Below are 14753 nucleotides of genomic sequence, written 5' to 3' on the forward strand. Positions count from 1 at the left end.
ATATTTATGTAAGTTATATATTGAATGTATAAATGTAAAGCACACTTACATGTTAAATTTCCTCTCTTTTTGAAAGTAAACTAAGAACAGCTTTTAGAACATCTGAAATAATGGTACCTGTCTGCCTACCAGGCTGTAAGCTAGAATATACTATTTTTAACAAATTTCCCAACCATGAACTCTTATTGTGAATTCTAAGTCTTGCTTACCTTTAAGTTTAAAACTATAGTCCCCACCACTCCTGGCTCATCGTTCCCTCTTCCCCATGAATGCTACTTTAGTCACAATTCCTCTACCACTCAGGAATTTAAGCAGTTACCTCTCCACTTTTTGAATAATGAATATAACAAATATTAATGTGAGAATGTCTGTCTCCCTGGTAGTATATATGCTCCCACTAACAGAATCAGACTTCTTCAAAGATTTAGCTGCCGGGCCAGGAACAGAGCATGGTATATACTGAACACTAAATAAATATGTTTTAATTTGATGGCACAGGTTTTACTGGGATTCACAATTAATTCCTTTATTTATATGTATTCATGAATAATAACTAATGATAAAAAGAGCAGCTACAATCTATTGAGTACTTACTATGTGCCAGTTACTGTTTTAAGAGCTTGACACATGTCAAAGTCATTTAATCCTCATAACAACACTGAGAAAAGGTATTAACATTAACCCCATTTTATGTATGAAACTGAGGCACAAAGAGGTTAAGTAACTTACAGATGCATAAGTAGTAAGAAGTAGTGTTTGGATTCTAACCCAGGTAATATGAATCTTACTCTCATAATAGGTTCATCGTTCTGACTCTCTCAAGGAAGCAAGAATTCTCTAAACTACCACCTACCACCAGAATATGAGAGAGAAACCAAATGACCTATGTGATAGACAACATTTCAATAAATCCCATCTAACAAGAATCCTGAATTACCCTTACCAAGTTTATATAAATTATTAAATACATTAAAATTTTACTCTGGTCTATCAATATTTACAGATGATATTCCTCTAATTAAGTCTACTTATCCTACAGCAGAAAACTGGTCCTTTACTGAGGTCAAAGGAGCTATATAAAAGAACAAAATATTCTAGCTATCATTGTTTATAATAAATACTTGTTTCTTATAATAATGACTTCAAATTAGGAAGAATAAAGATTAAGTGTTCTAGCTTCACCATCATACCAGCAAAAGAAAGTTACAATAAAACCCTACCTCTTCATGTCTTATTCCTTCTATCATTTGCATGATGCTTATAAAATGATGGCATCGATCTGAATGGTCAACTTGATATGTAGGCAAAGGATGATCTTGCCATAGTCTCCATTCAGAGAGAGAGAGTTGATGAATTCCAGTGGTTGGGTCTTGACTCTTGGTTAATTATTTTAAAAATAATAAAAATGATAAAAAACATTCAGATTTCACAAACTGAATTTTAAAAAACCACGTAATATGTAGATAATCAGCCTAACATAAACAATTTGAACTCATTTAGGTACTTTCAACTAAAATATCAGGAAAAAAATTTTTCATAAAGTACAAAGTTGCCCTTTAAATAAATTTTTAAAATAAATGTTATATGAGTTACTACTTGATCATATTCCTGTTTATATAATTCCATGTTAAGAGTAATATTTAAGAAAATGTGTGGTTTCAACACTATTATTTACATCCTATAATCTAATAAGGAGTCATTCATAATCTCTCAGTGACACAGTGATACTAATCCCAATTTTCATGCCTGCTGCCAGTCTTCACTTTCCCTGTTAGTGAATAAAAATACAAATTCTGAATAGCCATATATTTCAAGCACTATACGTAAATCTAAAAGGAATCTTTCCTAAGGTTGTTTTCTAGCTTTTGGGGTACAAAAGTAACCTTTGGCAAATTCTCTTGGCTTTCATTAAGTTCAAATTAAAGTTTTACTATAATTTAAACTAACAAACAAAAAAATCAGTCTGTACATAGATGCTCATTACAGCATAATTTTATGTTAATAATACATTGTAAAGAATTCTAAAACACAACAGAGAAATAGTCAAAATACGGTATACTGTAGGGCAACATAACAATCGTGTAAATTATGCCTATATAAACATGTTCATATGGTAGAAAGTAATAACAAAAAGGCAGAACTTCGGTAAATATAAGCATGTAAAATGTTTGTGTGTGTGTGCACGTGCACACATGTGTGTGTGGACACAATAAAGAATATAAAAGCCCTGGCCGGCGTGACTCAGTGAATTGAGTGCCAGCCTGCAAACAGAAAGGTTGCTGGTTCGACTGCCAGTCAGAGCACCGGCCTGGGTTGCAGGCCAGGTTCCCACTTGGGGGTGTAAATGAGGCAGCGGATCAATGCTTCTCTCCCTCTCTTTCCCCCTCCCTTCCCCACTCTCTAAAAATTAATAAATAAAATCTTTAAAAAGTAAGAATATAAGAATTTTAGAAGTTTTACAAATTTATACTTTAATATTCTTTTTAAAACTGTTTATATTCTTAATTTTTTAAGTTGACATTCTGATCATAAACATCATCTTTACTCCAAAAGCTTCTAAAGAATCACCATAAAGAAATTTGAAAACATGTTCCACTTACTTGTCTGTTTTCCTCATTTTGTAAAGATAGAAACTGAACTTGAGGCAATGTTATTTCTTTAATTCCATCACTGTCTCTTAATCTATAAAGTCTGTTCCATAATTTAAATTCCTCCTTTGATAAGAACCAATCTTTCTTTGAATTATTTCGTCTCATTCCTGTAAGTTGAAAAGTAATTGAAAAGAGGTTAAAAAAATCTTCTAAGCAAACACAAAATATACATCAACTATCTACTCATCATCTCTGCTAAAACACTGATTCTATTCCTTAAAACCACTATTCTTCATATAATCACTCTGGTTATCACTTCCTGCTTCTATATATCTAACAAACTTCTCTCACCTCTTTGAAAGTACTAACACACCCTCCTATCTAAGAGCTAACCTTCAGTAATGACATTATTAACAGAACAGCCACGGAGCTAGGCTCTCAGTCTTGGCTTCTTTTGGACTCTCCATTTTGTTGTCTAAACTGGCCTGAAACAGTCAGACAACTTACAAATAGAAAGTAGTATCATGAGTCTATCATAATGTTATTAGAAAGGTTATTTGAAGTTTGAAGTGGCTGGGGGGGGTAGGGGCAGACCCGAAGATAACAAAGGTTTTTAAATTATCTTAAATTAGGGGATGGGGGAAGGGAGTAAAGAGAGGAGTGGAAAAGATCTACAGTTTAAAAAATAAATAACATAATAAAATACTTTTAAAAATAAAGGAGTAAATTAACCCTTTTTGACTTTCATAATCTCTGTAAAGGAAAATAATTGCCAAGCAGGAAAAGGTAATATAAAGCAGGAACTCTGGCCCCAAACAGATGAGGGCAGAAAAAAAAATCAGAAAGACTACTGAATTAGGTCCTGGGCAGGTGGGTCAGTTGGTTGAGCATCATCCTGTACACCAAAAGGTTGTGGGGGTATGTGAGAGGTTACCGATTGATATTCCTTTCTCACATTGATGTTTCTGTCTTTTCCTCCTTCTTTCTAAAAAGCAATAAATATATCCTCTAATGAGGAGTAAAAATAATTTTTTAAAGAAAACAAAGAAAGACTACTGAGTTAGAAAACAGAAAACTTCAGCCCTGGCTGGTGTGGCTCAGTGGGTTGAGTGCCAGCCTGCGAAGCAAAAGGTCCCTGGTTCAATCCCGGGTCAGGGCACATGCCGGGGTTGCAGGCCAGGTCCCCATTTGGAGGCATGCAAGAGGCATCTGATTGTCTCTCTTGCACATCAATGTCTCTCCCGCTCTTTCTACCTCCCTTCCCCTCTCTCTAAAAATAAATAAATAAAATCTTTTAAAAGTTTTTAAAAAAGGAAACTTCAGTGTTAGCTATTCCCAAATATCATAACAAGGTTTTATAAAATAAGGGGTTTGAGGTCCCTTTTAGATCTAACAATCTGAAGCTCTAAGACTTTTGAAATAGGAAGGTATTCAACTCTCCTAGTCACTTTATATAAATTCAGTCCTCTAAGCTCAAAAAAAAAAATATATATATATGTATAATATATATAAGATTACATTTATACATACAATCTTGGCAAGATGAATCACTAACACATTTGAAAAATCAGGGAAAATGAAAAAAAGTACACAAAAATAAACATGAGCTAATCTCTCAATTTTTTAAAAAAGGACAGGTATTACAATTTTACTAACATATATGCTTGTCTAACCACTAGGCTGTACACCCAAGACCAATACATAATAAAAATATATATAAAAATTAATGAAAATAAACCCAGCTTACTATAAAAAAAAACTTTACTAACAAAATTTGCCATCCATTCCTAGTAGCATTTTAGAAACAATTATTAAACTATAGTTAATTAACATTTATAAAAATACAAGAATGATTTATGCCAACCTAATCAAGTTTTGATGCTGTTATTAATTTAATAAACAAGAGAGTTCAAAGAATATACTATCTTCTCATTTTAACCAAAAATTTGGCAGTCTTGCAAAATAACAGGTATATTCCTATTAAGTGGATTTGTGTTAAGTTTAATAGGCATAATCAAAAAGCATTAATTAAGGGAAAGAACATTAACAAATTTCAGTGAATCCAAAGCAGGTGACTAGAAGGAAAAGGACCTGGAAACATTATGGTTTGAAAACCTTGAGAGATACTATATTCAAATACATAAACTGCTACATAGCTAAACCAAGTATCATAACTTTCCTTATATCTAGAAGACAAATCTAAATCAATGAGAAAAAGTACATATTTTTCAACATAAGTAAGAACTTTCTTCTATATAGGGTTGTTCAAAAATGGAATAAACCCTCATATAAAAAAAATACAATTTCTTTTAACAAGTTGAGGCTAGGTATTCATTTAACAAGAATGCTGCAGCCTTGGATGATGTGGTACAGTGGATTGAGTACCAGCCTGTGAACCTAAAGGTAACTGGTTTGATTCCCAGTGAGGGAACATGTCTGGGTTGCAGGCCAGGTCCATGCAAGAGGCAACCTATCAAAGTATCTCTCGCACATCGATGTTTCTCTCCCTTTCTCCCTCCCTTCCTCTAAATAAATAAATAAATAAAAGCTAAAAAAAAGAATGCTGCAGAAAGCACTCCTACCTTGACAGGTAATTGAATCAGATGATCCCCAAGATTCCTTACAAATCTTATAATACAATTACATGATTTTATGATTCTTTAAAAGCCCTCCTTAAAGACTAAAATTCAAAAGAACTTTTCAGTTGCTCATTTTTTCATAATGTTGATATTTCACGATAGTTTGTTGATATCACCAAAAGCTCTGCAGTTTTAAGCTAGCAACACTCTTTTATTTACTAAGTATGCTCCCTGGCACCAAAGTATATTTCTCATTGACTCAAGTATCACCAATAATTTGGTCTAACTTCGCCACAATTTTTTTAAAAAACGAATTTTCTCCTTTGCAGAAAGGGAAAGAACCATTCTCCCTCCCTTTTTTTAGAGCAATTCCAGTGACACCTAATATTTGTAAACCCTTTCTTTAACCCTTTGGTCCACATGCAAATCTTTGTAAAGGCCAAGCAATTCTCTAGCCAGCTTTTCAACCAGAAATGTTTTCCTTAAGGGTCTAGGAGCTGTCTCTTTGAAATGTACACATCAAAAAAGACAGTGTCCCTATCTCCCAGTCATCAGAAGAGTTTAGCTGAGGCACCTGGTCTCTGAGCTGTTACTATCTGCTTGTCACAGAGATAAGAAATAATTTATTATTTCTTTGGATAAAGGCAACTAGCTAACACAAAGGGCTAATTCAATTACCAGGTGAATTTGGGATGAAGTATGAAGAAACATATAGCAAACGATACTATCTTCTTATATGAAGGCACATTACTATTGATCTTGAGAATACAGCGTGTCCCAAAAAAATGAATACACACTTTGGGACACCCTGTATGTATGTAAAGGATTGTAAGGGTTTAAGGGAATGAATAGGGTAGAATTTCTTCCTGTCTTTGTATTAATTTTAGTAAATGGCCTACAATGCATATTGTAATCTAATTCAATGCTTATTCAAAATAAAAGTGTTTTCTTTCTTTTCTACATTTTATAAAAAGGATTCTCAGGTTGGTAGGCTATTTGAATTTTCCCAGCAGTGAGTTTCAATCACTCTTTACTGCCAATGCCTCTTTGCCTTTACCATATATACTTTCCAAAGGAAACACCCATAACATCCTACAATGTACACTGAATTCCTCAAAGAAGAAATGCAATAAATCAATATATGATACATATATATTGACATGTATATCAGTGTATGATCTGCTAACAGGAAAAATATGAATGTTTCAAATGTAAAATTTTCTATTTACCATTCTTATAGGAGAAAATAGATGACTTTCGCTGAAAGTTCCGAGAAGGCTTCTCTTGTTCATAGACACCATGAGTAATGAACATTTTATGTAATTCTGGATTGATTCCATCAGGAACCATTCGTGGACTTCTTTGATAAAAATGAAGGACTTGTCTATTACCTGAAATAGCTTTATAAATATTTCTTTTGTTGGACTGACTTTGATTATAAGTCTGTAAAAACAAATAAACATCAAATTACATTATTTCTTTAATAATCAGCCATAACAAACAATTATTTATATTAGTATGGGTTTATTCTAAATAGTAAATTAAACTAATCCACTTAAATACTTAAGAGAATAGAATATCTGTTGCCTTGAATTTGAAGCCTGTTCAATGAACTCTTGATGAAAATCATATCAGAATTTATTATTATAAATCCTACCTTAGTTACCATATTGCACAAAGGAAATCTATCTTTGTTTTAGTATCTTGCTGTTTTTTAATAAGGCTGATTCATTGATAATACAAAGATGGTGTGAGCTGCCAGACATAACATTTATTGGTATAATTTCATAGATAAACTATATGCTACACAAGAATATCCTGTAATCACATGAAAAATATTGGGAAAGATTCACTATTTGGGATTTTTTTTAATCACAAATAGGATTTTTTTCACCACTGAAAGTCTGAATTTTAAAGAAATTCTTGGATTCAGGGCTCATCTCCATCAGCTTATTCAGCTTCAGCAACTGTCTCATCCCCAGTGGCTTTTCCAGAACTGTCACCATCACCAGGAAGCGTCACAAGTTTTCCCAAATCAAACTTGGGCTTCTCCAGCATTTTGACTTTCCTAACAAAGGCATCATGAAGCGGATAAGTAGATTGGCAAGCCTTTTCTATGTCTTTTCCAGTACTATCTGGAATCAATTCATTGACCACTTCTTTCAAGTCATTTGTCTGTACCTCTTGGGTAATGATTTCCATTATCTTCTTCGGGATTTGGTGGACCTGTTGATGCTATGTGTAAGAAGTCTTCCAAATGTGACTGTTGAACTTTTTTAGTAAAACACAGAATAGACGAAGCACATAACCATCGGTCGTCTTCACGTCAACATGACCTTCAATCCTGGTCTGCCATTTTTGACCATGGAGCACGTTTTGTCACGAGTAAGATGCATGCCATGGAATAAGTCAGCACTTTTTGCCCTGAACATCCTCTGTAATTAGCTTGAGTTTTCTAAATGTAATTTCATCATTCTGCAGGTCCAATTAAGGCAAGAGATAGAGTAGGAAGGAGGAAGTCTCTGGGACCCAACTGCTGACACCAATGGAGCTGCTCATCGCATTTATCAAGAACGTTCTTCCCTGATAGCCTTTGACATTTCTGGCTTTCTAAAAATGCCTGGCAGGAAGCTGTGCCTACACCTAAGGACCCCAAGTGACCAATGTTTCACCTTTTCCCTATTATAATATCGCTATAATAGATTAACATTGTAGTTTGACCCTCCAGGTGGGCAATCAAGGAAAGTTATAGGAAAATGCATATGCAGAAACGAAAGTTATATAACCACTTACACCTGCACTGTAAAAGCCCACCAATAGGAACAAAGGGGAAAATCCAATAAAACCTACACCTCTTTAACAGAACGGGACCCTTCTTTGGTCAGAAGTGGCCCACTCCCATATCTTGGGAAGTATACTCTTCTTAACAAATCTCACTTGCTTTACTTAACTCTGTGAAGTCCATTCAATTCATTGTCTGCAACCACCAACAACCTGCCCCGTCTCCACCTGCAGCATACTAGGCTTATTTCAAAAACACGACCCTTGAGACTATTAGATGCAATTTTGGTTCACTGAGTTCTTGCGACTAGTATGTTTCCAATATTTCTTAGATTGAATATAGCTGGTGCTTTCACATCACACCAATTTTCTTAGAAAGTGGATCAACCACTTTTTTCTTGATTCCCTTTTTACCACCTTTCTTAATGCACTTGTTCTTGCCGACCACCATGTAGCATACTCAGCCAAAAGGGATCAAGTAATTTTTAAAGGGTATATAAACATTTAAAATCAATTTTTAAAAACTAACATAATTAATGAAAGTCTTCAATGTGAAACTATATATTTGGCTACAGAGGCAGTCCCACTGAGTTACGAAAGCTAATAAATACTTTAGTGTAACAGACACAAAATAATATGTACAAGATCTTATTTAGGAAGGTCTGTCACCCATGATTGTAGCAAAATATAAATATAACTCAAGTCCCTTATCACTTAGAATAGGCATCAGCAAAGTTTTCCATAAGGAGCCAGACAGTAAATATTTTAGGCTTTGTATATTCTTGTTGGTTGGTTGGCTGGCTGATTGATTTAGGGAGCTCTCTTAAATGTAAAACCATTCTCAACTCATTGTAGTTGCAAAACTAAAAAAAAAAGGCCTTAGCCCTAGCTGGTGTGGCTCAGTGGATTGACCGCTGGCCTGGGAACCAAAGGGTTGCCAGTTCGAATCCCAGTCAGGGCATATGCCTGGCTTGTGGACCAGGTCCCCAGTTCGGGGCACATGAGAGGCAACCACTCATTGTTCTGTTTCTCCCTCCTTTTCCCTCTCTCTCTAAAAATAAATAAATAACATCTTTTTTAAAAATGCAAGCCTTAGAAGCACAGGGATATAGTAAAACAAAGTAACACATATTAATTTTTGCATGTAGGTGTCTAAATTAATATTAAAGTATAAATGTTTCTTTATACGGATAAAGATTTGAAAATCGGAATCCAGTTGAAAATTCTCCTAATTAGAAAAAAAGAACAGTCAGAATCTAACATGAAGGGAAAATAAATCAACCAACTACTTACAGGTTGTTTGGACTTTGAACCTTAACAAACTAATGTTTGTATTTTGTCTGTGTTTCTCAAATTTCAATTACAGATCATGTTTCTAAAAGTTTACTTACACGCTCTTCTCGTCCTTCAGCAAGGATAACAACAATCCTGCCTTGACGTTTGCGGCCAGTCCGACCCATTCGTTGAATAAGACGAATTGGGCTCTTCTGGGCATCAAAACATATTATGAGATCAACCTCTCCTATATCCAAACCTTCTTCACCAACACAAGTAGAAACCAATGTATTATAACCACCACTGCGAAACTGCTTCACTACCTAAAATAAAAATAATTTTTAAGTAATTAGATGCATATGTAAAAGAATTGTAGATCAAAGCAAACTCCACTCTCTTAAAAATGGTGAAATCAGATTTAAAAATTAGCATCCAGGATATTATTGAATATGAAAGGAAGTGGCAAAATGGCAATATAAGCTAGAAGAAATTGTGGTAAAATGCAAACGGCAGTCCTAATTTCTTTGTTTTAATAATGGTTGTGATTCCAAAAAGGGTTTGTTAACAATATACACATGAATGGGTAACATAGGACAAGTTAATGGTTCAGAGCAATTACTACTATATATCATACCCTAGACCTAAATTATTGTTAAGTGTATCTAAAGTAAGAATGTTTTATTACTGCTAGGATTTATGGATGAAAAAGGAGTAAGAAATCTAATCAAAAGTAACCTCACAGGGTGATTTGATCAGAAATTCCTAACTGGGCAGGTTAGGGTAGGTACTCTCACCCCAGGCCTCTAACTACTTTAGTAGCAGGCTTATCTTTTTGCCTTAAGCAAGATTGTTTTTGTGCATGTAGGTTAACACACCTTTGAAATGCTTTGTTCAGACCCCTTAAGAGAATACTCACCTTAACTATCCTATAACCCAATCCCCCCACCTTGCTTTCTCCCACCTTCGTGTAATCCTCCTAACTGTTCACTCCTTCATTCCAAATGTAGAAAAGAAATACCAATTGTCATTTCTAAAGTATTTAAAATCTTATTTCCCAGCATTTGCCAGCATTGTCATCAGTTTCACTCAAATAAATAAACTCTTATAAAAATTCTCTACTGGTCTGGCCATTCTTATGTCAACAAATTCACATCTTAACCATTTACAATGTCATTCCAGTGAATGATAGTAGAATATGCCACCCCAAAATATGACTGTAAAAGTTGTCTAATTATTTTTACATCTCCTTAATATTATTCTTTAATATAGTGAAATATTAATACAGAAAGTCAAACACTTTCCTTTCAGTTAACACTTATAAACTGTTACTTATATGCCTAGAATTGATATTAACTTGCCTAGAGTTTGAAAAATAAATACAAATCAGAAGTTATTAATTAATCAGTTATTTATTTAATTGATTAATTGAATGATTTCCACCAGGATTTATAATCTACTGATCCTACCATTTTTTCACTGCTTACCCTTTCCCCTAGCTTAAATTCTACTCCCTTGCTCCTCTGTCTCCATATTCCTCTGACTAAACTCCAACATTGTATATTCCACTTTCCACATAGTCTGAGCCTGTACTCATGAAGTTGAAGGTGGCTGGAGGAAAACTTCAGCCACGCTGATTTCACATTAACTCAGTCTCTCACCTTGCATGGGCCCCAGGTGTTATCTGAAAATAATTTCATATTTCCCTAATTCTTTCACTGTCCCCATTCTCCTGGATAACTGTTCCCTACTCACTCCTCTCTCATCAAACTTCCAGCCTTTCCTCCCCTTCCTCACTCTCCGCTGATGACACGGCAAAAACTGAGCAATCAAAAAGGATCTTCCACAAGACTTCACTGCCATATCTACCCACCTACCTATACCTGTGCCTACGTACTCTACCTCCCACCTATTGTTTTGGATAAACTATCCATATTCTTAACTGAGGTCCATCTCCACAATTTTGTACTAGATCCCACCCCTTTCCCTCACCTACTCAAAGATCATTCCAGCAATGCTCCTCTCTGATCTGTCATCAGTTTCCTTTAACAACTGATAATTCCTATCAGCATACACGCATACCGTTATATATTTCCCAACAAAAAACAAACAGAAAACCACTTCCATTTTTCTCTCCCATTATAGCAAAAATCCTTGAGAAACTAGTATATTTGTTATCTCTAGTTCTTCTCAATGGTGGTTTATCGCCACCATTCCACTAAAACTGTTCTTTTCAAGCTCATTTTCCTTCTCATCTCTTAAATCCAATGGTCAATTTCCAGTTATCATTTTATATGGCCTACCAGCAGCATTTACACATGTAATCCTCCTCCTCATTTGCCCCCAGGATACCGCATTCGCCTATTTCACTAGCCACTTAAGTGTGGTTCCCAATGGAATCATAATCATTGCTATTATTCCTAACAATGAAGTTCCCCACATCTCAGTCTTTGGACATCTTCTCTATCTCCACTCAATTATCCAGTCTCATTTATATGATGACTCCCAATCCCTGAGCCCATGAAACAATATGTATATATTCAATTGTTTATTTAACATATCTACTTGATGTTTATTCAACACTGCTACTCAACAGCCATGAACTATTTATTACTGGTGCCAGTTCACAAACTGTCTGTTACTGGCCAAGAATAAGTACAAATATTAAGAGTTTAGAAGCTTGAAAGGGTAATTCTGTTTATTAACTATAATAATAAAAAATTTAAACATAAACTTTCTTAGTAATTTTACTTTTCAAGTAATTTATGTTTATTGTAATGTTCAAAAGTATCTGTCCATGACGTATTGGGAGGAAATAAATTGGTCCTCCAACAGTTTTTATAGTTTGAAAATCACTAATCTCACAGTTATGACAAAGTTAACTTGTTTAAAACCGAGTTCCTGATATTCTCTCCCAACCTGACTTTCCTGCAGTCATACCTATTTTAGTTTATAGCAGCTCTTTTTAGTTGTTCAGCCCAAAAACCATGGAATCAGCCTTCACACTCCTTCATCTCACATCCCACTCTAATTTGTCAATAAATCCTGTCAGCTTAATCTTCAAAATATATCCAGAATGCAATCATTTCAAAATCTTCCCTAACGCTGTTGTACAAACTACTATCATCTTTACCTTGAATTATTTTAATAAGTCTTCCAATTTAATCTTCTTGTTTCCATTCTTTGCCCCCTATAGCTTATTCTTAAGACAGCAATCAGTGTGATTATATTAAAATATATATCAAGCCATGACCCTTACCAACTCCAAGGGCTTCTTCCCATCTCAGAGCAAAACCCAGTGTCATTAAGATGGAAATTACCTAGAAGGCCCTAAAGAATCTTGCCCTCCACTTCCTCTCTGACTTCACTGCCTGTTTCTAAATAAATGAATAATTTAATTACAACTATTTGCATAAAAGCTTATTTCAGAATAAAAGTGCCATTATGAAAGCAATTATGTACAGGAGTAATAAAAAGTTGTTACTGTGGCATAAATATATTGACATAACTGAATAAAGGGCAAAGTCAATAAAATCAAAAAGGTTTTTTAAAAGATTTTATTTATTTATTTTTAGAGAGAGGGGAAGGGAGGGAGAGAGGGTGAGAAACATCAATGTGATGGGGTGGGGACCAAACCCTCAACCCAGGCATGTTCCCTGACTGGGAATTGAACTGATGACCTTTTACTATGCAGGATGACACCTAACCAACTGAGCCACACTGATCAAGACAAAATCAATAAGGTTTTTTACGGTACCTAACAAACTCAAGAAATAACAACATTGGGTAATAAAGAAATTGTCCAGAAACCAGTTGGGTACTATGGGTATTTATTTCAAAATGCTTGACCCTCAAAGCAAAAATCCATTTTATTTTTTTCATTCACATATAAATGTTAAGATTAGTAATAATCACCCACTAGATGTGTGAACCCTTTAAAGTACTTACAATCAGACTTGTGATAGGGAAAGGTGTTATATTCAGACTCAGGAAAAGTTAGACCCTCCCTACCAGATCCAGACAACTTAAACACTCTTCTGAGTACAGAGAGGACTGATATAAAGGTATGTAATGAATAGGATTCCTACACTGACGAGTGTGGCTCAGTTGGTTGGGCGTTGTCTGACAAACTGAAAGGTCGCAGATTCAATTCCTGGTCAGGTTATATGCCTGGGTTCTGGATTTGGTCCTGGTCAGGATGTGTAGGAGAGGCAATCAACAATCAACATTTCTCTTTCACAGAGATGTTTCTCTGCTCTTTCTCCCTCCCTACCCCTCTCTCTAAAAATAAACAGTCTAAAAAAACAAACAAACAGGATTCCTCATCTACTAATGTTGACAGAATTGACAAAGGATGTATCAGAATGAATTAGACATTAAAGACATACCTAATTGTCAGTAAGTAGACCTACAGGTAACCTGCAAAAACCTGTATATGGTTTATAAAAATCAATAGTCTAGCCCTGGCTCCTGTGGCTCAGTGGATTGAATGTCAGCCTGCGAGCCAAGTGTCACTGGTTCGATTCCCAGTCAGGGAACATGACTAGGTTGCACGTCAGGTCCCCAGTTGGGGGCGCAAGTGTGAGGCAACCATACAGTGATGTTTCTCTCCCTCTCTTTCTCCTTTCCCCTCTGTCTAAAAATAAATAAATAAACAAATAAATAAATTTTAAAAAACGCTAACAATTAAAAAAAAATTAATAGTCTAAAATTTCCCCAAAAAAACATATTATAGTACTTAGAAAACTTATCTCTTATTTAGAGCATACAGTAGGACTTTAAAATAACAGAAAAAAAGAGATTAACTGTTTGAAATAAATAACTAAAAGGAATTAAAATAAATAAAACATTCACTGAAAGCTCTACAGTACAATTTCCATTAATGCTTAGAACAATTCTAAGAAGTATGTTTACATACAAAGAAAACTGAGGAACAGGAAGTATGAAAATATAAGTGAAAGAGCCAGGATTCCAACCCAGATAGTATGATTCCACAGCCTTTCTGCTTCTATTACAGTTTATATTTACTTTTTTAAAAGTTTCAAAACCACAAAAAACACTTTTATTTTGCCTTTCTAAATATGCCTATCTTTATTTAGGTTTTACCATAAAATTATCTCTAGGAAGTATTGAAGTAAGCCAGTCAGAGAAAGACAAATACCATATGATTTCACTCATATGTGGAATCTAATGAACAAACTGAACTAACAAGCAAAACACAGAGAAAGATTCATAGATGGAGAGCAGATGACAGCTAGTGGTGGGGAGGTTAGGGGATGGAGGGATTGAATAAAAGGAAAAAGGACTCATGGACATGGACAACAGTGTAGTGATTGCAGGGGGTGGGTGGTATCAAGTGACTAAATGGTAATAGAAAAAAATACAATAAAAATTTTTTCTGGAACAGGAGCGACAGCTCTATCTAAGACACAGAGGCAAACAAACACAAGAGCCTGTCAAGATGAGCAGAAAGAGAAGTATGGCCCAAAAGGGGGAAGAGATCAAGGTTCCAGTGGGAGAACTAAGCGAT

The 14753-nt window shown here is 34.8% G+C and overlaps 1 protein-coding gene and 1 pseudogene across 1 annotated transcript in view; both read right to left on the reverse strand.

Moving 5' to 3' along the window:
- The window catches only part of FANCM (FA complementation group M), a 76289-nt gene that overhangs the window by 29550 nt on the left and 31986 nt on the right, over positions 1–14753 (reverse strand). The window contains exons 10-13 of the mRNA XM_090271831.1: positions 9343–9549; positions 6400–6613; positions 2601–2758; positions 1221–1376 (exon numbers count right to left, since the gene is read on the reverse strand). Of these exons, the coding sequence (XP_090127957.1) occupies positions 1221–1376; positions 2601–2758; positions 6400–6613; positions 9343–9549 (735 nt within the window). The remainder of the gene's footprint in view (positions 1–1220; positions 1377–2600; positions 2759–6399; positions 6614–9342; positions 9550–14753) is intronic.
- On the reverse strand, positions 7082–8402 carry LOC150015791 (small ribosomal subunit protein eS1-like; annotated as a pseudogene).

The sequence above is a fragment of the Furipterus horrens genome, unplaced genomic scaffold (assembly GCF_987537825.1).
Source record: "Furipterus horrens unplaced genomic scaffold, mFurHor1.1.pri manual_scaffold_3, whole genome shotgun sequence".
Taxonomy (NCBI): Eukaryota; Metazoa; Chordata; class Mammalia; order Chiroptera; family Furipteridae; genus Furipterus; species Furipterus horrens.